The following is a 23095-nucleotide window of genomic DNA, read 5'->3' as shown; positions in this document are numbered from 1 at the left end:
AATGAAAGATACTCCACTCCCAGCCATTGATCATGATTGGTTTCCTCTAAAGACATCCTGGATTATGGCTGGTTGGCTGACTTTCAATAACACTACTCAGAACATCCTGTTGTGCACGCTAGATCTTCTGAGGGTGTCTTCATTGCTCAGTCAACCCAGATGCTTCAGGTTGAGGGTGTTCCTGTTCCTATTGCCAAATTTAATGCCATCTCTAGTATCATACTGACTGGTTTTTCATTGATATATTTCTCTGGTAATCTAATTTTCACTTTTTGCCTATTTCCTTAGTATTGGTTTCCTGATTTTGTCATTGTTTTGGACCACTGGCATGTTCTGGATGCTGACCATGTTTTGGATTACTGTTAATAAAACCAGGTCTGCTGGCTTCCAGTAGCGGCACGCATCCGATATAAAACCTTGATGCTTGCTTACAAAGCCAAAAATGGACTGGCCCCTCCCTACATGATGTCCATGGTAAAAAGCCAATCTGTACAGCGAACACTTAGAACCTCAAGCTTGGCTCGACTTGAAACTCCATGCTTAAAGTCTCATGGAAGACAAAGCTCCAGACTATTCTCTGTCCTGGCTCCAAGATGGTGGAACGATCCTTTAGCTTGCTTTAGCTGCTAGGACTGCAGAGTCTATTGCTATCTTCAAGCGTAGACTGAAGACTCACCTGTTTGTTGAGTTCTAACCAGAGCACTAACTCAGCTGATACCACTTGCCGTTGTTCTTAAATAGTATGTCTGTTTATGGTTATTTGTGCTTCTTGGCAAATGTCTAACTTACAAAACACTAGGTAATGATACTGACTCCTGTAGTTTAGTAGTAGTCTGACTCAATGGTGTATTGAATTCTGGCCTATCTGTACTATTTCCTAGGATGTATTCTGTGATCAGAAGCAAAGCACTTTGTAAGTCACTCTGGATAAGAGCGTCTGCTAAATGCCGTAAATGTAAATGTAATGCTTGTTCCAAAATATCACACTCGCTCTGTCGTGTTCCTCACTACTTCTTTTCTTGTAACAAAGATTTTCCATTTTTCATCAAGTTGAGAAAAACATCCTTTTTTCTTACACAAGCAAAGTCATGACGTCACAATATGCTTGAGCTGAGAATAGAAAGAGAGCTATATTGCATATCTACATTTGCAACACAGGTTTTCATGCTGCTATAGGAACAATATATTGACGGAGACACACAGGGAGAGAAGCTGCTAGTGGGTGTGGATCCAGCCCCGACACTGCACCCCTGGAACAGTCTGGACTTCACAACGAAGCCCAACAGTTGGACAGCACCACAACGCCAGCAACCCTCCAGCTACTGGCTCACTTGCCCTAATTATCACAACCAAGCCGGAGATTAGAAAAAAGTGAAAGAAATGTACTGATTTTCATAGTATGTTTGCTACATGATATTAGATGACAACACAAACATTTATTTAACAATCCCTGTAGATGTTTCATTCTCTCTATAAATATTTCACCCAGTTGCAGTATATACGGCATATCATAAGTCCCATGAAAATATGTATACATATTTGTTGTATTTGAGTGACCATGAAACATAAAAGAATTTGATTTAAAGAGAGAGAGTTCTTTGAAAATGAGTTTGCAGCATGAGGCTTGGAAGGAAAGCATTTCTTAGATGGAGGTTTTCCAAACCAAAAGAAGGATTATGTAACAATATGTACATTCCATATTAGCATCTTAAGCTGCTTGCATTTGGGTTGCCAGGTAAGACAGCAGGAACCCCCTTCCATCCTCTCAATGATCTACCAACCTGCACACTTTCAAGCTCCCATGCAAAAAGGCAGATCCAATGCATTAACAATCTCCTCCTTTTCCTCCCTTGATACAGGCAAAACTGTTGTATAATGTTGAGGAGCTGCTATATCCTTCCCTCAATGTCTTGGTTAGATACTTCAGACCTGAGCAAGGTTCCTGGAGATGCAGAATCCCACATTACTTACTCCTGCTATGTCTAGACGCAGTATATCCGACTCTAGTCTGCGTCCTTTCTCCCTTGCCTGTTACTGGTTATTCATTTTGCATGAATTGTGTATGTGTGTGTGTGTGTGTGTGTGTGTGTGTGTGTGTGTGTGTGTTTTCACAGTTGGCTCAGGTGGTGTAAGTTGGTAATACTGACCTCAGGGAATAATGTCTTTTAAGGAAGAATCAATTGTGCCTTCTACAAGGAAGCATTACAGAATACACTACCTAACCTCAGTTTGCTTACCAAGTGTTAAATGTAGGGGTATTCAGCATGGGGCGGGGGGTGGGGTTGTTGCAGGGTTAGCCCCGCCCATCCCAGAGCGAGGTCTGCGGCTCCCTTCACCACAGCTGCAGCTCACTATGGCTGCATCTTCTACTTCAGGTGAAGTGGGTGGAGCTTCAGCCCTCCCTAGTGGTGCCCTAGTGACATTAACCAACACACCTGATTGGATATTTTTTCCCTAGGTTTCTGTCTGCAGATGGTGTCATCCCTCATAATGACACAGTTGAAGGCATGTTTAATAGCGATATGCCCTTCAGAATCTTAAATCTAATGGTGCCTTTTTCTTTTTTTGCTAAACTTTTAAGGCCAACACAATGAGAGAGACACACACACACAAAGGACAGAATGAAGCCAGTGGAGATACATTGTGACCCAGAGCTGGATTCCATTTATCAGCATGCAGGAAACCGAGTGGGAAACAATTACACATGCTAATGGGGATTTATGCAAAATAGATCTCAGTAAAGTGAACGCAAATTAACATATGGTTGCAAACTGAGGACAACAAGATCCAACTTAAGGCATAACATCACAAAATAATATAATAATAGCACATTTGATATTGCAAAATATTTCCTCTTTACTTAAATATATGGTTTATCTTTATCTCTAGTATATATGGTATGAGCTAAAGGTAAAAATAATTAACCAAATTATTTGGGCCATTGTCTAGGAGTCACATGATATGTATCCACTTTTTCTCTCTCTGACACGCATACAAATACACACATACACCGATAGTACACATACATAGCATTGCCACATAAATTACAATTTGACAGTCAAAAGTTATATATTTTAAGAGATCAGCTTCTGGTAACATTGAGCAGATAGTGTATACATTATACCCCAAAAGATTCACTGGAGCTCCTTGACAATAATCTGTAAGTATTCACCCATCACAACACACTGTTGTATAACAGTGGCCCCATCAGCCTGAGGTAAACAGTGATGCAGCATAAACACAGATTGTATTGTCCATGCTCCTCCTACTCCCATACCAACCACCAGTGTCACATTCCTAGAAGTCTTCTGTCTGATCATTGTTGTGTCTATCTGTCTGCCTCGCTCTTTCTTAGCCCTGTTGTATACCTCTCCATATGGTTAGTCTTTAACCCTGGTGTGGATCTCAAACTTCTCAGTCCCTTTTATTTTAATGATCATCCAGACCATCCTTAATATAAATCAAAGATATTATTTGCTCTCTCTCTCTCTCTCTCTCTCTCTCTCTCTCTCTCTCTCTCTCTCTCTCTGAATTCTAAAAACACTCAAAAGTGTAGCAATCACCCCACATGCCTCCCCCAAAACTAATTCAGATTTTACACATCCTCAAACTTGAACAGTGTTGACTACTTCCAGCCATATACATCCTTTGCATGATTGTCATATAAACTTGTTGTTTGAACTAACCTGTTCTCACTGCTTGTGTCTAAGAAACCAAACACCCACAAGCACAAGCAGACTAACACACCATTAATGGTTTAACTTGCAAACAGAGTGATACTGAGAGTATTTGGAGTCCAGTGAATAAGAAGCATAGTACTTAATATTAACATTATTTTGCTTTAACAAATTAATGACAATGATAATATTACAGCAAAAATGTAGACTTTAGTAGGTGTACTTTTATTCAGACAATATAATATCAGTAAACTGTGTTTTTAAGTTGTCTAACAGTCTGTTAAAACAACCACCCACATCTCCTATGGTTACAATAAGCCATGCGATTTATAAAACGATGAATATCAAGTCAGTCTGGGTAATTCTCACTAAGGTCGAGCCTCTGGGTTCTGCCCGCTGTTGGATTTTTTTTACAAATTCAACAGCTCAAGAAACTGACAAAGGTAAGATTTACATATTTAAAAGATTTACTCTCTACGAAAAATGTTTTTGCTTTGACACATGTTTGGTAAATCATGGAGTAGTTGTTATAGTGCTCATATTTGTCCACACGCATTGACAAAGTCATATCAAAGCAGGCACTGTGTCAGATTAAGAGGATTATTATGGATTTTTTTTTTTTTACTGCTCCTGTCTTGCCAAAGAAATCATTATGTTGCTCCAATGAGATAAAAGACAATGTGAAGCCAAAAGCAATAGTAACTATTTTAGAAATGTAAATTCCTATTTTTGTTCATTTATTCATAGGCTTTTAATTTTGAATTAAGGTGGATCTTGTTTGCTTGCTTAGTTGGTGATTAGTTTTGTTTTGATGTGACTCAGAATAACGTGACAGTTACTGTAGTTAAAGTCAAAACTTGTTTTGGCAGTGGAGATGACATGAAATGACATGATCATTAACAAAGCACTCTAAAACTTGAAGAAGTGCCAGAACTGTGCCTTGCAGAATTATTGGTGTCCTTGGTGATGATAAACTAAACGGGCCATGCAAAAAAAAAAAACAAAAACAACGTCTAAGTTGTTTTTCAGCTTGATATTATATTTTAATTATGATAGACATTTAACCTTTTGGTGAGGTAAAGATATTTAAATATAAACAAACTAATTATATAAAAAGGTGCATCATAATTATTATCACCGTCTTCATTTAATCCATTCACAAAATAAAAGCGCTGAGGCTTGTCGTATAATGAAGTGGGAGGGCATATGTAAATGATTCTGGGTCTATAGGACAACCTCTGCACATCTTTCAGCAGTTCAGTTGTCCCTTGTGAACTCTTCTCAGTGGGGTTAGGGTTAATTAGGTTTTCAGTGGGGTTAGGATTAGTCAGGTTTTCAGTGGAGTTAGGGTTAGTCAGATTTTCAGTAGGGTTAATCAGGTTTTCAGTGGGGTTAGTCAGGTTTTCAGTTGAGTTAGGGTTAGTGAGGTTTTCAGTGGGGTTAGGGTTAGTCAAGTTTTCAGTGGGGTTAGGGTTAATCGAGTTTTCAGTGGGGTTAGGTTTAGTCAGGTTTTCAATGGAGTTAGGGTTAATCAGGTTTTCAGTCAGACGGCCATTATTGCCAAAGCAAAAGTTACATTCCCAGCAAAAGTTAGATTTCAACAAAATATAACAAGAATAATTCCTGTCAGCAGTATGATTAACACATAAATCACATAAATAGGTTCTAATTTCATTGCAAGATCATTTTAACTTTCAGAAATAAGTCTTTCAAAGTCAGTTGGATTTGCCCAACATTTATCTTAAGGAAGTCTAAGAGATGCATATTACCAGGCAGACAATATGCAATCCAACAGATAGGCATGACTTTCTATGATGCCATCAAGTCTGTGTATGGACCTCAGTCCTCTGGCTCCTCCCCCATCCTCACTGCAGATGGGACTCATCTGCTAATAGAGAAGAAGCAGATCTTGGAGAGATGGGCCTGAAATGTCTATAATGTCCTACTCCTCCATCATAAATCAAGGATGAAGCTGGTGCCAGCCTTCCCCAGGTGGACATCAATTATGACCTTGATGCTGTTCCCACAGAGGAAGAAGTGAGAAATGCCATCAAACAGCCATCTTGTGGTCAAGCTTCAGGTCCAGATGCTATCCCTGTCGCACATAGCGGGAGGCTCAGCCATGCTGAAGAAAGTGACTCAGCTCTTACAGTCAGAGTGGAATAAAAGAAAGGTCCTACAAAAGCTCAAGGGGATATTGGCCATATCTACCAGTGGAAAGGTAACCGTCAACACTGTGACAACCATAGTGGTGTCTCCCTCCTGTTCCTAGCTGGGAAGAATCTGGCTAACGTGTTGTTCTATACTCTATATTTGCAAACATCTTGAACAGGGCCTTATTACAGAAATCCACTGAGGCTTTGGAACTAAATGTGAGACAGTATATACGATGTTTTCGGCTTACCAACTCCAGTGCCAGGAGCAACATAGTGTCCTCTTCGTGATCTTCATAGTAACAAATATGTTTGATAAATGTCAGCAAAGATGGTCCGTGAAACATTTATGGAGAAATGTGGGTGCAGCAGCAAGTTTGTTGCAGTCATTTTCTATGATAGCATACTGGTAAAAGAATTGAGTGATTGAGAGGATTCATATGCCGTCCCAGTGACCAATAGAATCAAGCAATGCTGTGGACGTCCTTGTACCCTCTTCAGTATAGTGTTTTCTGATTAAATGCAGTTCAGGTACAGAACACACAGTAAGAAGTATGACGTTTACGACCTTTATGATCATGAAAGTGAGAGACTTTAATTCGAACTTTGGTTTGCGTACATACCAAACACTTTTTCAGCAGATTCAGCAGGAGATGGACAATTTTGCGCTCACCATGAAGTCATGTGACTTGACCCCAGGAAGCATTACCACAAGTCACATATCATATTGAAAGGAATAGACTGTCCAAGTAGTAGACAACTTCGCCTACTTGGGCAGCACACTCTCAAGAGCAGCAAACATTGGTGTTGAAATAAACAAGATAACCAAGGCTAGTATGCCCTTTGAAAGACTTTGGGGAATGGTCTGGGATTGAACATGATACAGGCTGACCACAAGCTGAAGGTATTTACCACATTAGTGAGACCTGGATGGTCTGTAGTCAAGAAGCTCAAGTCTTTTCACATTAACTAACTTTTCGTTAATTGGCAAGATAAAATTCACAACATTGATGTTTTGAACCAGGCCAAAATAACCAGTACCTAACATGTAATCATCAAACCTAACATAAATAGATCCCTCTTTCTTTTGATAAAGAAATTTTTTATTTATTTTATCTATTTTATCTATTTTAAAGTTGGACCATGACCATTGGAAGCACTAGAATTATGCCTTGAAATGCAACAGTAAGATAAATGTTGGGCATATCCATAGTTCATATTACTATTCATATAAGACCCTTTTCTGTGACCTTTTGTTGTGTATGTTGACCGAACAATGATTATGACTGTATAATAAACAGAATCCCTAATTCTCCCACATTTTTTAAAAAAGTAAAAAATAATAAATTAATAAATGTTATTGAAAGATATACAGCAGAGTATATAATCAATATGAAAATATGGTTGGCTTAGTACCAACCTAAAACATTCACCATTTAACCATTTCATGACTCATTTAGGGGAAGCATTATTCTTTCTTTAAGTTTTTTTCCTGTAACAGATGGACATTCAAGTAAATCTAATTCCCCATGGGAATTTTGCCCTGTGCTATTCGATTAATTTGTTCAGTATAAGAAAATGAAGGCCTTACTAAGAAATACAGAACTCACTTTGTGTTTTTTCACAAGCCTTTCTCAGTCATTTTTCAACAAAAAAAAATTATTTAACTGATTTCATGGTATTCATTCTCCATATCTTTAGATGGATAAAGAATATAATAATACCTGTAATATACCATAATATATATGCTAATTTTGTTTTCCATTTGTGAATGCAAAAAGTAAATGAATAAATAAAAAAAATCTAATCAAGATCATTTCAATCTTAACTGAAATTGATAGAATATTAAGGCGATATTGTAAACTTTGATTTCACCCTGTACAGGAGCTGTTAACTGAGTTCAGCTGTGAAAGAGCCGTTAACCTCCTGCAGTAAAGATGAACTGGACATCCCTACAGGGCGTGCTCAGTGGGGTCAACAAGTACTCCACTGCGTTTGGCCGCATGTGGATCTCCATCGTGTTCATCTTCCGGGTCCTGGTGTTCGTGGTGGCTGCGCAGCAGGTGTGGGGCGATGAGGCCAGTTTCATCTGCAACACAGACCAGCCCGGGTGCACCAGCGTCTGCTACAACCACATCTTCCCCATCTCCCCCATCCGCCTGTGGGCTCTCCAGCTCATCTTTGTAACATGCCCATCTCTCTTGGTGATGGGCCACGTCAAGCTCCGTGAGCATAGAGGCTGGTATGTCAATCCAGGCAAGAAACGTGGGGGCCTCTGGTGGACATACCTGTTCAGTCTGATATTTAAAGTAGCCATTGATGCTGGCTTTCTCTTCATCCTCCACTATGTCTACCAAGGATTTTGGTTGCCTGCTCTCTCAAAGTGCAGCCTCTCTCCTTGCCCCAATGCAGTGGACTGCTTCATTTCTCGACCTACCGAGAAGCAGATCTTCACCATCTTCATGCTGGCCACCTCTTCGTTGTGCATCCTCCTGTGCACTGTTGAGATTATCTACCTGGTGTCTAAACGTGTCCATAAGCAGTTCCATCAGCGGAAGGGAAAAGTACACCTGATGTCAGGTGAGCAGCTCCGACACAGGTCCGACCCCACTGTCGCCTCCAACCAGAGCCTCAGAAGTATTTAACAAGAGGAGACTGCTGTTGTGGTAAATCAGTCACTAAATGATCTGGAACTATGGATCATTTTTGCATGAATGAATATAGAAATTGTGTACACTGGTAGCATAATGTTATTGTATATTGTATAAATATGAAAACAGACCATACAATAAAGCAATGGAAGTCTAATTATAGGCCCCACCTTAAAGGACAAGTAATGACAACCTTTGTGTCATACTTTCTTTGATGTTATCTCTAAAGCTTTGTTGAAAAGATCTAAAGAATTTTTGTTATATACAAATCATCTGATGTTGGATATGAACCACAGAGGCAGCCACTGTGAAAATATGCTGTAACAACATCAGCTTTGCATATACATTTTGCAAAACAAAAGGTTAATTATTTATTTCCTATGGTCTACAATCTATGCTACCTTGGAATGGAGGAAGACTTGGTTAAGGCACATATTGCCCCCTAGTGTACAAACAAAACTATTTTCAAAAACGTCTGTAATATCTTCGTGATATTCATTGGCTAATATATACAACCTGAAATTGCACCAAACAAATTTTTAGATACATCTGAAAGTTTTCCTTATTATGGGAAATAAGTATTCCTTATTATTATTTGTTTTATGCATTTTATGGGTCATTATTTTTTGGGGCAAATGACATTGACATGCATCTAAGAGTTTGACCATTATTCCCTTGACACAGGAATTGCTTGCATGCATTTCTGAGTTAAACCTCTGGTTAGACAGAAACTTTCTTAGGTTAAACAGAAAAAAATTAACTTTGCAACTTGCATCACATATCGCACTAAGTCAATATTTTTCACCTTTACATCACTTCCTGTCTTTGACTGTATCTCAGCATAGAACTCTTATCCATGCGTTTATTAGCTCTCATACTGACCATTGTAACACTATTGGTCTGCCTTCTAAAACTCTGAACAAACTTCAAAACATTCAAAATTCAACTTCTAAAGTGCATTTATAAACAAGGTGATCAGCATCCATCAATCTCAGTATTTTCCTTCTCAATATTAGTCCAGTAGGTCATCTTATAAGATCCATCCCGTCTCTGACACCATGTCCTTGGCCAGCAGGCTGCTCGTGTCACCAGGCTGTCCCTGATGGCTTGCAGTCCCGTCAATGCCACGCCCCCTAAACCCCACTTCTTCTGTTTCATTTGCGAAATCCCAATTGAAAACCAAAATATCCCTCTTTACAATGTATTATTTTCTCTAAATCTTACTATAAAACCAATCTTATATTATTTTACTATATAAACCATGATGACGACAAAATCTGTCATAGGTTTATATCTCAAGATAAACACACGTATACCATGGTTTATGGTTGTTTCAGTAGCTTTATATATGGGGGCCTGCACATCTTTGATAGGCCTAAACCATGATAAAGGAATCTCCTTCCTGCTATCAGTTATGGCCATGTTGCGTCTCTATCACATTAGACATTTACTTTTGTTTTCATGTTCCCATAATTCATCTTAGGCAAGTACAGACATGCAATAGCCTCGATACTCCCTTCTATAACCAAGAAATGCCAAACATGTCATTCACGAAACAACTTGGCAACATCACACCCCTCTCTTTACTTTTCCTTTTCTCCTCTGAATTGTAAAAAAGAAATAGAGAAAAGGAAGATTCGAATTGGTGCGCGCGCGGCAGGCGGGCGTAGTCGCGCGGAGTCTGTGAGCTCAGTCGGTTGTGCAGCGCGCGACTGAAAGAGTCCCAGCGAAATGAGTTACTACGGACAGGTAGAGCCAGCTTCCGGGTTGGAGAGCTAATGTTTAGCGAATAACTTTTCGCTTTAATTAAACTTTTGATGGCTAGTCTTTTTGTGACACCAGTGAGATAAAACTAGATAGCTTACGTGTTTTAAAATAAGATGTGTGAGTACTTAAACGGAATCTGGCTTGCTAGTATAGAAAGCTAGGTGGCTAGCTAGCTAGTGTGGCTAACTAGTTTGAGAAGTTTAGCAAGAAGTCTACGTTTGAATCGTTGTTGATCACGTATGGACATGTGGATGTCCAGAAGGTTTAGTTGATCTAAGACATATTAGCCAAGGTGATTTCTGTAACCTATGCCAACTAGACCTCTGCCAAATAGTTAGCTTGCTAACCATGCCACATAGCTATATAGCATTAGTTTTCTTTGCTAGGTAGTGGGAAAGCCGTGATTGAATTAGACTAAGTAAAACAGATGATCATAGCAAGTTGCCAGTAGCTAATGAATAAAAGAGATGTGGTATAGGATGATGAAATAGAGTTTGTTGTTTTTTTCTTACAGGGATATACAGGACCCGGGGGTAACACTCCCCAGCAACATCCACCTCCAGGGGCCCCGTATGGAGGTGGTCCTGCTAGAGGGCCCTATGGTGGCCCAGCCCAAGCTGGAGGTGCCCCATATGGAGGTGCCCCACCAGGTGGACAGTATGCAGGTGGACAGTATGCAGGAGGTGCACCTGGAGCACCATATGGGGCATATGGCCAACCTGGATCTAGTGGGCAGTATGGGTCAGGAGGTGCCCCCGGAGCACCTTATGGTGGGCGGCAAGCCCCAGGAGGCCCCTATGGAGGGTACGGACAGCCCTATGGAGGACAGTATGGACAGCACACTCCAGGAGGTGAGGGAGCAGAAAACTGGTTGAAAGAATACTAATCGCTAGTGATGTTGACACATTTATAACTGTCCGTTTAATATGAGTTATAGCCCTGCTATGGGTATTATTTTTCTTACTATTAAAGTATATAAGTATGCCTATTTTATCTTTTTGATAATACAATTTCAACCCGTTCAATGAACTTTGCTACACGTTCACGCGTTGAAATGGCAGGCAGCAGATTCAGTTTGGTCTGGCTGATGAATTCTGTGGCAAGGTTAAGGGCACGTCCTGACACTCAGAGATGCAGCCTCTCCATCAGGTGTGCAGTGGCCGAGCCCTGCGCACAGATAACAGGGATTTATGAAGGTGCTGCAGACAAGGTCCTTCATCCCTTTTACTGCAGCTGTGTCATCTGCCCATCACTGGATGACTGATGACTGACTGGTGACCTGGAAGCTGACAGCTGCATCTTATAAAGATCTGGTATAGGTTGTGCTTGTAGCAGAACTGGAGTGATGGGCATGATGATGCATGCATGCGTGTGTGTGTGTGCCTGCCTGTGTGAAAGAGTGTTAATTTTATAAACTGGAGAGTGCATTGTTGGCCATTGTGAGGCATGAATCACAGTGTGATTCTTAAACAGTCATTATCCCTCCCCAAGGGGACACAGCATGTCTGTGTCTGTATCACAGTAGCATGTCTTTGTCTCTCCTGGGGCCAGAGTGAGACTAGGACACAGTGCATCACTTCATTAATTACTGTGTTGTTAAGTTGTTTTTAGCATGGCACTTATTATCCAAGGTGTTATCTTTATTTTTCTGAGATGAAGGCTTTATCCTGTTTTAACCTACTTTGAGCTATTTCTGAGATGCCTGCAGTGCTGTTTCAGATTGGGAGTATAATGACGTTTAATGAACAACATTTGTTTGTAGGTGTTGTGCTGCGGTTTATTTTGGGGACTGACAAATGGTTTTGATGTTTCAGGTAACATACAACCTGGCGTTAATCCTGAGGCCTATCAGTGGTTTCAGTCCGTTGACTCTGATCACAGTGGCTACATTAACGCAAACGAGCTGAAGCAAGCCCTCGTCAACTCCAACAACTCAACCTTCAATGATGAGACCTGTCTAATGATGATCAGTCAGTGTTATGCAAATCATTTTAACACAACCACACTCGTGATATTTACTGACCGTGCACTTCTACTACTAAATGGATGTTTTCATGACCACATATGCAGCTTAAGTTGAATAGATGAATGTAACTGATTAAACCAGTAGGGCAATTAATGTTTTATTTTAATGTTAGCATGTTTTTTCATTAAGATGCTCCATTTTTTTCTTGCCCAGATATGTTTGACAAGTCCAAGACTGGCCGCATAGACGTATATGGCTTCTCGGCTCTGTGGACGTTCCTCCAGCAGTGGCAGGCCCTGTTCCACCAGTTTGACCGTGACCGTTCAGGCTCCATTAACAGCAGTGAGATGCACCAAGGTTAGTGGAGAGGCGAATAATGGGACCTTTGGTAGGACATTCAACAAATGAAGATGAGACAGTAGAGGGTAAACAGTGTGGGGTTGTGTGTATGTGTGGGGCATTGGCATGTCTCCTAAATGCCCATTTATCTGCTTTCATTAGTCTGGAAGTCTTACTAAATGGGAAATGGTAATTTTTCTGTGGTCAGAGATGCATTTGTGAATGAGAACGTTGCTACTGTACGTTCCCTGGGGGAAATCCTCCACTTTCCGTCCTCAGGTCAGCGATCCTTCTGTCAGTTACTTTGGGGGAATATGATGGGGCATATATATGATTAATATAGGTTTCTCTGCATTTCCTCTTCCTCCATGTGGTCAGCTATATTTAAACTGTTGTGGGTACCTTGGCTCAGACAAGGAAATATTCTGAGGATCCCAGATGTACATCATTCCCAACTACCTGTTCCCAACTGCAGCCTCATCGCAGTCACCGTGCTCTACTGTAGCTCCATCATTTTGCAAGAGGCCATACTGTATTAGCTTTAGGAACAAACCACATTTGTTAAATGAACAGTAGAACCCCAGAACTCAATGCTAATTTGTTCCGGAAGGAGCGTCGAGAAGCGTTGCAGTCGAGTTCTGAATCAGTTTTCCCCATAAGAGATAACTGAAAACAGATTAATTTGTTCTCAACCATCAAGCTGAATTCCAATGCTAGTCCGTCACATGAATGCCTTTTTCATACTTCTCTATGATCGCCTTTTTCAACTCTATTGTTGTTCTTACAGTTTTCCTCTTCTGCTTTTGTGCTGTCTTTCTTTGGACCCATGTTTTTTGTCTAAAACAGTACAAAAAACAACAGAAATACAGCAAAAGCTTGGAGCACAGCCTCAAAATGGTTGTTGAACAACAACGCCAACTAGTGGCATGTGACTGAAACACAAATTGTATTTTGTTTACAAAAGTCACATGAGTCGGGTCAGATTCCAAAGTTTTGTTCGAGCTCCGAGACAAAATTTTCTTGAAATTTTGTTTCGAACTCCGAATATGTCGAGTCCTGGGGCGGTCAAGTTCCGGGGTTCTGCTGTTTCTTGTAATTTCACCATTTCTTGTTTATTGTTTAATGTGCTTGTTTATGATTTGACATGTATATGCTTTTCCTCTGTATAGCACTCTCGCAGCTGGGTTATAACCTGAGCCCTCAGTTCACTCAGAACCTGGTGGGCCGTTATTGTGCACGTGGCAACGCCCTCCAGCTCGATCGCTTCATCCAGGTGTGCACCCAGCTACAAAGCATGACCCAGGCCTTCCGGGAGAAGGACACGGCCATGACTGGCAACATACGCATGAGTTATGAGGACTTTCTATCCAGCACCGTCACAAAACTTATGTGAGGATTTGCATGGGAATTTCTCTGGGTGGCAGAGTCTGACAATAGATGCCCACTGCACTCTGATGCCAAAGACCAGGTGGCACTGTTTAACCCTGCAGTAGTGCCTTCCACTGCGATATACCTCAGCTACCCTCTGTGCCCTGTACACCTGCACTGCTACTGCTGACCTGTCCTGAACAGATCTGCATTTATAGACTTATTGCTTAAACTCTTGCCTGGTTAAACAAAATGTAAATTGAAAGCAGTAACAGAAAGCGTTATGTAGTCAATGTGCCATAAGGGTGCACTTCACATTTAGTTTATACATGCATATATACTTAAATAGTTATATTTCCAACAACCTATTGATTTAAGATAATGCATCTGCATTAAGTCTGTTTCCAGTCATGCCTATAATTGAGCACCATTTTATTAACCTATTTTTTAATTGTCTTGATGAAAATATTTGACTGCTTATATAAACTGCTTGTACTAAATTGACCAAACAAATGATGCTGGACAAGGTAACTATATAACCTTGCAGTATATGTTGATTGCAGAATTGCTCAAAATGTCTAATAGTATAGTGTCATTTTTTTCATGAGCAATGCCATATCTTTTCTGCTTTGTGCCAAAATATTTAAAAAGATGAAGGGTTATTTTTTTCTAATAAACGTTAATACTAATTGCTGTAGTGAATGTTTTATTTAATTACCAGCTTGTGTATTTCTTAGAAAATCTGTTGGTTTTTGGTCCCTATTGTAAACTTGCCCATTTTAAATACGTTTGGTGACAAAGTAAATAAATAATTTTGTTATATTCTGAATGTTCTGGGCAGGACATTTCTTTGATAACTCAAAAAGAAGAAAAGTGTATCATATCATGGGTCGCGGAAAGCGCATTTTTAAATATCGGACGCTTGGTGTCACTAATGCGATGATATTGACAACATATAGCGAACGAAAGAGAAATGTCATTGTGACGTGAAAGCCGGACGTTCTAACGTTGAATTCAGCACTATACGTGAACTAGCTTGCTAAACTTCTGAAACTCAGTGAATAGGTAAAATAACAGCTGCAGTGTTTAGTTAGCTAGCTTGTTATTTATGTAAACAACACAGTTTCGTGCCGCATGACATGGTTGTCTTAAGGTGTGGTACTTGTGCCGTGTTTCTGTACATTAGCTATCAATTTTAGCTAGTTAGCTTAGCTAGCTGGCCTGCTAGCTAGATAACACTAGTGCATGCTATTTAGCCACATGCTAAATTCAACGTGTTATTATAAAAGAAAACAGTTATGGTCTCCACATTTTAAGAAGGTCAACTAATATAAAAATCGATGATAATCACGTTATATCGCACATAAATTATGCTTAAAACTTAAATGTACGATAAACTAGGCTTCTGTTTGTTAATGTAACTCGTGGAACAAGTAGAAACACGCCCGTTTTATATATTTATGCAGGGAATTTGGACAATTATGTGGCCGGTGGTTTGGACAGCCGCGCGCACCTATGCTCCATACGTGACCTTCCCCGTGGCCTTCGTGGTGGGTGCAGTGGGATATCACTTGGAGTGGTTTATCCGAGGAACTCCCAAAACGCCAAGAGAAGAAAAGGGTATCGCGGAACTTCGAGAGGACAGGAAACTGGAGGAATGGGTTGGCCAGGACAGCACACAAGTCCTTAGTCTGAAGGATAAACTAGAATTTACTCCCAAGGCAGCACTAGAAAGGAACCGACCAGTGAAGAACTAATTGAATTAACATGACTCTTGTCCCACCCTACTTGCTAATGGCAGGAAACTGGTATTATCTAAGGCCAAATGACTGGATACAGGGCATAGATTGTATATATGGTTTATGACTGGGTATAAGATCACCTGTTCCAGTACTAGGTGGAGATATCCTGTGCTGTAATTCACACATTCAGCTGCTGGAACATATCAAACTGAAACTTGTGTTGTGGCTTAATATCATGTCTCCCGTGCTGATCACTGTTTAGCCCAATTTGATGAAAACCTCTACATGGTGATTACAGAGGTCCAGTATCATGAGAATGCTTTGAAGAGTGCTCTCTTTATAACCTTTTTGGTGAATTAAGTTAAACACGATTTGATAGAAAGCAATAGTCAAATGTGTCATCAGACAAGAATAAATAGGCTGAGATGCAAAATATATTTGCCGGATTATTTCACTTCTATGCATGTAGCACCTCCAGTCACCATCCTTTTGTTTGGTGCTGTGATTGAGAGGGTTAGCTAATGTGTTCTGTCATATCATTCTACGGTTTTCATACAGCAGAGACTGGACATTAACATTTTATAACTTCCTGCATATTTTTTTATAGCCACTCTGTTTTTCTGCTGAATGCAGATTTTTGCTCTGTGTTGACGAGAATATTTGGCTCATTTGTGTGTGCACTTGTAGTTGTGTGTGCATTTAATCTGATTTTGGGAACTTAATGTGAGCAGACATGAGCCATGTTTCCATTACCACACCAGAAAAATATGAGATAATAAATGGTAAGCAAGTCAAAAATGTGTTTCTGATCTTGTTTATAGGAAATAATTTAATGAGAGTTTAGTGGAATTGTGCAGATGTTATTAATAAATCAATAGCCAAATACCCTTTTGCTGTTAATGTTTATTTGTGATTGGCTGTACAGCACATTTCTTTTTAGTTTGAAACGTTGACATACAAAAATCTTATTCACAGCCAGAAATGCAGCAATAGGCATTTCATAGGGAATTATTGAAATGTTATCATAAAATCCTTGTTACTACTTTAAAAGATGCAAACAGTTCCAAAACGTATTAATAGACTTATTCTACAACTAGTGAATGTGGTCATTGTTCCTCTTCAACGTTACATGTGGAGTTTATGCCTTTAAGATATAGGCTTCCTCTCTTGGTATAAATTCAATTATTTCCTTTGGTTCAGCGAAATATCTCCCAGACTCATATTATGGCTAATTAATCTAAGGAAGAGCCCTATAGTATTTGATAGTTATTTTCTGAACATTTGTTTATTATAACTGCAAATAACTGTATGGGAGAGAGAAGGAGATAATGAGATAATGTATTTATTACTATAGCACTTATCCTGATTAACGGGGGGAAGATTACCTTGGATAGACCCAAATACACAAGGTGTTTGGAATTTACCATCGGCTCAGTTCAACTCGGCTCTGCCAATGATGAGTGCCTGTTTCAACAAATTGTCACAATTTTTGATCAATTTATGTATTATACCATAATTCAGTTAATTGTTTACAATGAACATTCTAAAACATTTGTAAACAAATTAGCAAATGAAACCACTGGTGGGAAATAACAGCAAAAATTCATGTTGTTGTAACTTGCTCCATTCTGCTTTTTCCTGGGACTGTCTGCCATTGCTTCTTTTTATTTGGTCACAGTACTCAAGTCATCCGGATGCTTGAAGCCCCAGATGTGGTGTATTTAAAGCCACATTTCACGTGTATAATCATCAAACTGTACATGGTGCTGACACAGGCCTTTTCTTTGGGGTATAGAGGGCCAAGTCAACTGGATAACATGTGACCAAACTGAAAAGCTGAAATGAGAAACTTCAATCAGGGAAGAAACCACCAAAACAACTTCAAACGTCCAAAACAGAATAGATTCTCAAAACATCCTGATTGAGGCTTTAAAAACAACAGTCTCATAGTTTCCGCCCTGCTCCATGGTTTCTGATTCAAAAGCAGTTTTCAGGACTCCACGTGGTTTAATGAGACCGTTGGGTATACTACTCTTACCAGTCAGGTGATCTTTGATGCTGGAGGGGCTTTTTGTGTGTGGTGAATTGAGAAATGCTTGGCTGGCTGGATAGAAGTAGCCTCTACTCATATTCTTTGCTCCTATTGGCTGTCCTTAAAGAATGCAACACTGATGTGTGTCTATTGCTGTTGCACATGTATGCACATAGAGCCCCCTGTGTGAGGTCGCATAGTTAAGTGTGTGTGGGGACAGGTACTGGGACGCAGGCAGAACTTGGCACTGCAGTTGTGTGTCAACATGCGCACGGCTCTATTGTTCCTGAGAAATGGGAAGAGGGAGCGACACTGCCACCCTCTCCAACCTCTTCAGCCAGGATGTGTAAGAAGCCACAGCACAATACCGGCACGGCCATGCACCACCGAGATTCCCATCAGCAGCAGAAACAATGGAACACCGCTCGAAATCCTCCCCTTTCCCATGGGCCACACGGTTCAGTTCCCACAACTTGCAATGCACTGTCCTGCCTTGAACCCTTTTTAGATGGTTAGAGAAATGACTTCCATTTTTCATTGCATAACTCTCCAGGGCCTAGTTAGTGTACCTCTCCCCCAGTTAACTTGTGGACTGGCTTGTTTAACTTGTGGATTGGTTGATTTTGTGAAAACGAGGGAAACGGCTTTAGACCCTTATGCCTTCCCTGAAATGGTGTACCTATGGCCATCTATTAAAAAATAAGAGTTTTGTGGTATGTTCGGGCATCCATTAGGACAAATGGTTATTCTTGTGTTGAATACAAATTTAAAAAATTTAAATAAAAACTAGCAAATAAAACAAAAAACCAAAACTTTTGCCAACATATTTGTTTCTTTCATTTTAATCAAATTAATTAAAGTAATACTGAATACCATCATATGTGAAAGTGAAATAAAACAGTTGAACTAACTGTATTATGTTTGCTATTCTGTATGCTTCAGGTGTTTATCCCTTAAACCGGAAGACTCAAGTAACAACTGAGTATTAGAAGTGATCCCACCTCTCTGTATACTTAATGTTGCTTTGAATAATAAGTTCTATTAATTTGCTAATACTATACAAATCTTCTTGCTGAACATCAAAGGACAAACTTTGAAGTGTTGACCTGGCATTTCTTTCTTTCCTTTATTGTGTCTTATGAGTTACTTGGTCTGCCCTCTTTCCTACAGCCTCATCTATCAGAGCCCTTTGATGAGGTGGCCGTGACTTTAGGGCAGGGGGAGCAGGTGGGACGTCGCCATAAACAATGTAACAATGCCCACTGCTGCTCCATTGTCAGGGTGAACAATCCTCAGAGTCCCTGGAGAGAGCACCAGTGAAATCAGGAAGCAGATACAGACCCATTTCCTCCTGGCTGTCTATATTAAGGATTCAGCCAAGTACTTTTGTCAATCTAAGACTAATGGAAATGCCCCATGAACCTGGAGACTCTGTATTTAATACACATGCAGTAGTTCACTCGGCTATCATTCTTTGGCAATGAATGAGAGCGTTTTTGCATTCTGCTCACACTCATAGCTTGCATGCTAGTTGACGTTTTAAGCAGCACCATATGATTTCATAAAACCTTCAGCATTACAGAATATGAAGGATGAAGGTTTCTTGTTATTTCTTTAAGTTTCTCTCCAGATTTAGTTTCTCGCTTTGGTGGTATTGTGTCCTTTTTTTCTTATGTTTTTGGCTGGGCAAGAGACATTTTCATCACTTCATCTGTCATACTATGTGAGTGTTCTGGTTTTCATATTGGCACCTTGGCTAGAAACCGCAGCTTCTTCAGCCCAGGTCACAAGATGTCTGGCGCTGATGCCCAGAAGCCCAGGGCGTAGCAGGATGACTGCACCATCTACTCAGCCCAGTGTGATCCACCCAGCTAAGGTATGCACTGCTCATCTGGTGGAACAGCTGATTTGTTTGTGTCTTGTGACTGAACATCTCTGTGAGCATGAATTTAATGACAAGACGGAAATGCATCAGCAATCACGGCAACAAATCAGGATGCAGGAAATGACATTAAACTGGGATAGCTCACTGTCCCTGTTATGACTATAAAGCAGCACAAGACATAAAGCAGCCCGGCTCTGTTCTCCACAAAAAAATGACCTTTCTGACTATTAAATACCCCTATTTCTCAGTGAGCTCAAGTAGAAGATATCCCCTGATGTGTTTGACACAGGACTATTCATTCACGACTGACAAAGACATAGTGTTTCGTGTTTCATTATTCAAACGGTACAGTCCTGCTATTTTGTGCAGTCTTTGGACAGAGGAAGGGCAACGGCTGCTTTTGCAACAAACCGGAGGAAATGGCTTTAGACCCTGATGCCCTGAACCGGAGTGCAGACAGGGATCAGCTCCTGCAACAGTACAGCAACACTAACCCTCATATGCCCTGTCCATCTGCAGGGGTCAACAGAACTGGACAGCCTTCAGCCGCTGTTTGCTGACCTGCACATGTGGTGGGGAACCTCTGGGGCTGTTTTGGCTGGAGATGTCAGACTGAGCTCCAACTGCCGCAGGCTGATGCCCCATTGCAATGCAGAGAGATTCCAGGTTATGTTTGGCAGCATCGCAGTGTACAGCTCATTAATCGCTCAAAGAGGGGATCGTAGCAGTGCTGGCTATTCCAGCTCATAAAAGACACATTCTGTTTGCTGGCAAAACAAATAGGTTTTGAGAGGGATAAAAGGCTTTTTCTTAAAGAGACCCTTCTGTAAGAGTATAGAAATCAATAAATTCAAAACTGTATATTGATGACTTTTAGACTGTAAAAAAAAGTACTTTAAAAGTACTTATAAACTTATAATAAGAAACTGTCCCACCCAGTAAATTACCCATGATTTCTATTTCCTGTCAGAGATAGCTGCTTATCATTGCCCAGATAGTTCAGAAAATAGCTGGAAATGACTATGGTGAAAAGAAAGGTATTCATAACAAGATCACCGAGTCAAAACAGCAAAAGTTCAGGGAAAGTTAATGGCTAACAGCCACAAGATGACTGACTTTAGACAGTTTATAATATTTCTTTCATTTCTGCCAGTTGATTTGCCATATCATGAAAAGCATTGTAGTTATTAGAACAGTGTTAAACATATTCTCCAGTCTTTCTCCGTACAAATATGCATCTAAGATAATCAAGTCTGCATTTGCATAGCAAGTCAGTTAAGTAATTTAACTCATGTGTTTAGACATTATCTCCAGGTAATTAGCTGTAATGTTTTTTTGGCACATGAATGTCAAGAAATAAACACATATGATGGTTTATATTGCATCTGTTTGCATTCTGGTGCTCAGATTTCAAGAAAAAATATTTTGTTGGATATTTTATTACAATATATAAGGTGAATCTGGTTGCTTGTCTAAAGAAATTCTTTTTTATGTTGTACGTTACAGGATTGTTATATGGATTGTTATAATTGTTGTTTTTTATGTTGTACATATTTTGAATTGTTATGTATTGTATTTAAAAAACTTTTTTTAAAGTGTCATGTCCATTAAAAGGCCTGGATGATATTCACTAGTGGCGAATTTGCTCATTTCTGATATATTGGTATGGCGTATGTCGCAATAGTGTTCATTTGTTTGAACTTTGAATTCACTTGCTGAAACTAGGTTTTATGTGATAGAATTTATTTTGTGTGTATTTACAGGTAGAAAACATTAAAATATCTAAAAATGAAAGCAGTATTCAGGAAAATTGAAAAATGTCTCACTTTCTGCTTAGAAAAACGAGCATTTACTCAGTAGGTCTTAGCAAGAATTGACATTGCTGTGAAGTCCACTAAGTTTCCAGAGAAACAGGACATTTCAGACAAAGTTCCTTGATCAGCTGTGCAGTACCATTGTTCCTGCTCAGCGTGATTCGACTTTCATCAGCGAACAGCACTGAGGCCCAGTGGTCCCTCGTCCAGCGCAAATGCTTCCTGGCCCATGTAATATGATGACGCCTGTGTCTGGTGGTGTGGTCAGGTCCCCTTGCAGGTCTACCATGCAGACCTGGAGTGTGCATGGAGTTGTGTGGCATTCATCATCCAGTTCTGCAGGGCTCTGTTCACAATGAAAGGATCTCTCTGTTGCAGTCTGCTGATGACACGCTCTTGACACTGTAAGAACATCCTGTTTGAAGCCTCGCAATGGCGAGGTACTGTTGGTGAATTGTTAGGTGGCTTCTTGGTCTCATGATGTCAAAATGTGATCAGCATAATGAGGAGGACTGTTTACTGTAAATACCAATACTAATTGAATCAAGAAATATATTGGTCAATTCATGGATCAAACACCTATTGTGAATTTTGCCGTTAAGCTCCTTGGTAGAGAGAAGCAAGTTGTGCTTCTTAGACATTGAACAGTTGGACATGCGCATTCAAATTTTTAGAGAAGGTCACATTACCTTCACCTGTAAAGGTTAAGCGTACATTTTAGGTTCATCCTGAAATTTCACACAAACATTTTATTTATGACTGGGACCTTGAAGGCACTGTGCTGTGTCTTTGTTGTTCCCAGTACTGCACTCTTCTGGAGACAGATATATGTACAGTGTACAGTGTATATATATATATATATATATATATATATATATATATATATATATATATATATACACACACACACACTGTACGCAACATTATATATATATACACACACACACACACACACACACACACAGCTCAGCCAGATTTATTGTAAATGTCACACATAAACATTATAAAGTAATTTTCAACAATGAACATTGTGTCACACACATACACAAACTCTCTGTTCAACTAAGTTCACAAACAAAAATATAATAATTTAATAGTTTTTCTTTTATAGTGCATATTTCTGGGCAGGGTTGGCTAATGTGAGTGTTCCGCGCCCAGGCGTGATGCTTCAGGACTTTGGCCCGGCTGGAGGAGCTGGACCTGGACCACGGCACGGCGAAGTTGCTCATGTATTCGCGCACGTACACTACGAGCTCTGTTATGTATGCAACTGTTGTTTTCTAGGTAAAAAGTGGATAAACTCCATTATCAACACTCGTTACAGCGCCGCTGACCTGTCTGGGAACTCAGACCTATCCCCAATCAGGCACAGCACGGTTCGAATGGCCCTAGTGTGAGTGCCCCCTAAGAGTCGCGTGAAACCAGGCAAAGAGAGCCGCAGGTTGGCCACTCCTGACATATATACTCGCTAGTTTTTCATCTCCCCCTCTCTCTCTCATAAAAAAATGAATTATAATGGGACATACAGTATGTAACTAAAACCTGGTATGCATTTGTGTTTCGTATGTGCCTGTGTTTATAATATGCTTGTGTTTAGTATGTGCTTGTGTAAGATGTGCTTGTGTTTAGTATGTACTTGTGTTCAGTATGTGCTTGTATAAGATGTGCTTGTGTTTAGTATGTACTTGTGTTCAGTATGTG

General features: G+C 40.0%; 3 protein-coding genes across 4 annotated transcripts; all 3 read left to right on the top strand.

Moving 5' to 3' along the window:
• The first annotated feature begins 7634 nt into the window (after positions 1-7634).
• On the top strand, positions 7635-8564 carry gjb9b (gap junction protein beta 9b). Its single transcript, XM_077007785.1, has one exon. It carries the CDS (start codon positions 7768-7770, stop codon positions 8473-8475), a length of 708 nt encoding a protein of 235 aa, XP_076863900.1. The 5' UTR covers positions 7635-7767; the 3' UTR covers positions 8476-8564.
• Positions 8565-10015: 1451 nt separating this feature from the next.
• pef1 (penta-EF-hand domain containing 1) lies at positions 10016-14750 on the top strand. The gene is made up of 5 exons (XM_077008698.1): positions 10016-10230; positions 10763-11099; positions 12063-12218; positions 12428-12571; positions 13723-14750. The coding sequence occupies exons 1-5, from the start codon at positions 10213-10215 to the stop codon at positions 13944-13946; spliced, it is 879 nt and encodes a 292-aa protein (XP_076864813.1). The 5' UTR covers positions 10016-10212; the 3' UTR covers positions 13947-14750.
• A 122-nt stretch (positions 14751-14872) lies between these two features.
• On the top strand, positions 14873-16548 carry smim12 (small integral membrane protein 12). 2 transcript variants are annotated; one of them, XM_077008696.1, is made up of 2 exons: positions 14873-14986; positions 15388-16548. In XM_077008696.1, exon 2 carries the CDS (start codon positions 15403-15405, stop codon positions 15676-15678), a length of 276 nt encoding a protein of 91 aa, XP_076864811.1. In that variant the 5' UTR covers positions 14873-14986; positions 15388-15402; the 3' UTR covers positions 15679-16548. The 2 variants fall into 2 exon arrangements, with proteins under 2 accessions (XP_076864811.1, XP_076864812.1); XM_077008697.1 differs by having other exon boundaries at positions 14914-15074.
• The last annotated feature ends 6547 nt before the right edge of the window (positions 16549-23095 follow it).

This window comes from Brachyhypopomus gauderio, chromosome 6 (genome assembly GCF_052324685.1).
Source record: "Brachyhypopomus gauderio isolate BG-103 chromosome 6, BGAUD_0.2, whole genome shotgun sequence".
In the NCBI taxonomy this organism is placed as follows: domain Eukaryota; kingdom Metazoa; phylum Chordata; class Actinopteri; order Gymnotiformes; family Hypopomidae; genus Brachyhypopomus; species Brachyhypopomus gauderio.
Note: the sequence above shows the minus strand (reverse complement) of the source record. Positions and strands in the feature narration are given on the sequence as shown.

What these genes read in the sequence shown, in the direction of transcription:
- gjb9b (XM_077007785.1), top strand. Translation starts at nt 7,768, where the DNA reads ATGAACTGGACATCCCTACAGGGCGTGCTCAGTGGGGTCAACAAGTAC.
- smim12 (XM_077008696.1), top strand. Translation starts at nt 15,403, where the DNA reads ATGTGGCCGGTGGTTTGGACAGCCGCGCGCACCTATGCTCCATACGTG.
- pef1 (XM_077008698.1), top strand. An exon ending in TGGACAGCACACTCCAGGAG is followed by an intron (nt 11,100 to 12,062) that starts GTGAGGGAGCAG and finishes TTGATGTTTCAG; the next exon opens with GTAACATACAACCTGGCGTT. An exon ending in GACCTGTCTAATGATGATCA is followed by an intron (nt 12,219 to 12,427) that starts GTCAGTGTTATG and finishes TTTCTTGCCCAG; the next exon opens with ATATGTTTGACAAGTCCAAG.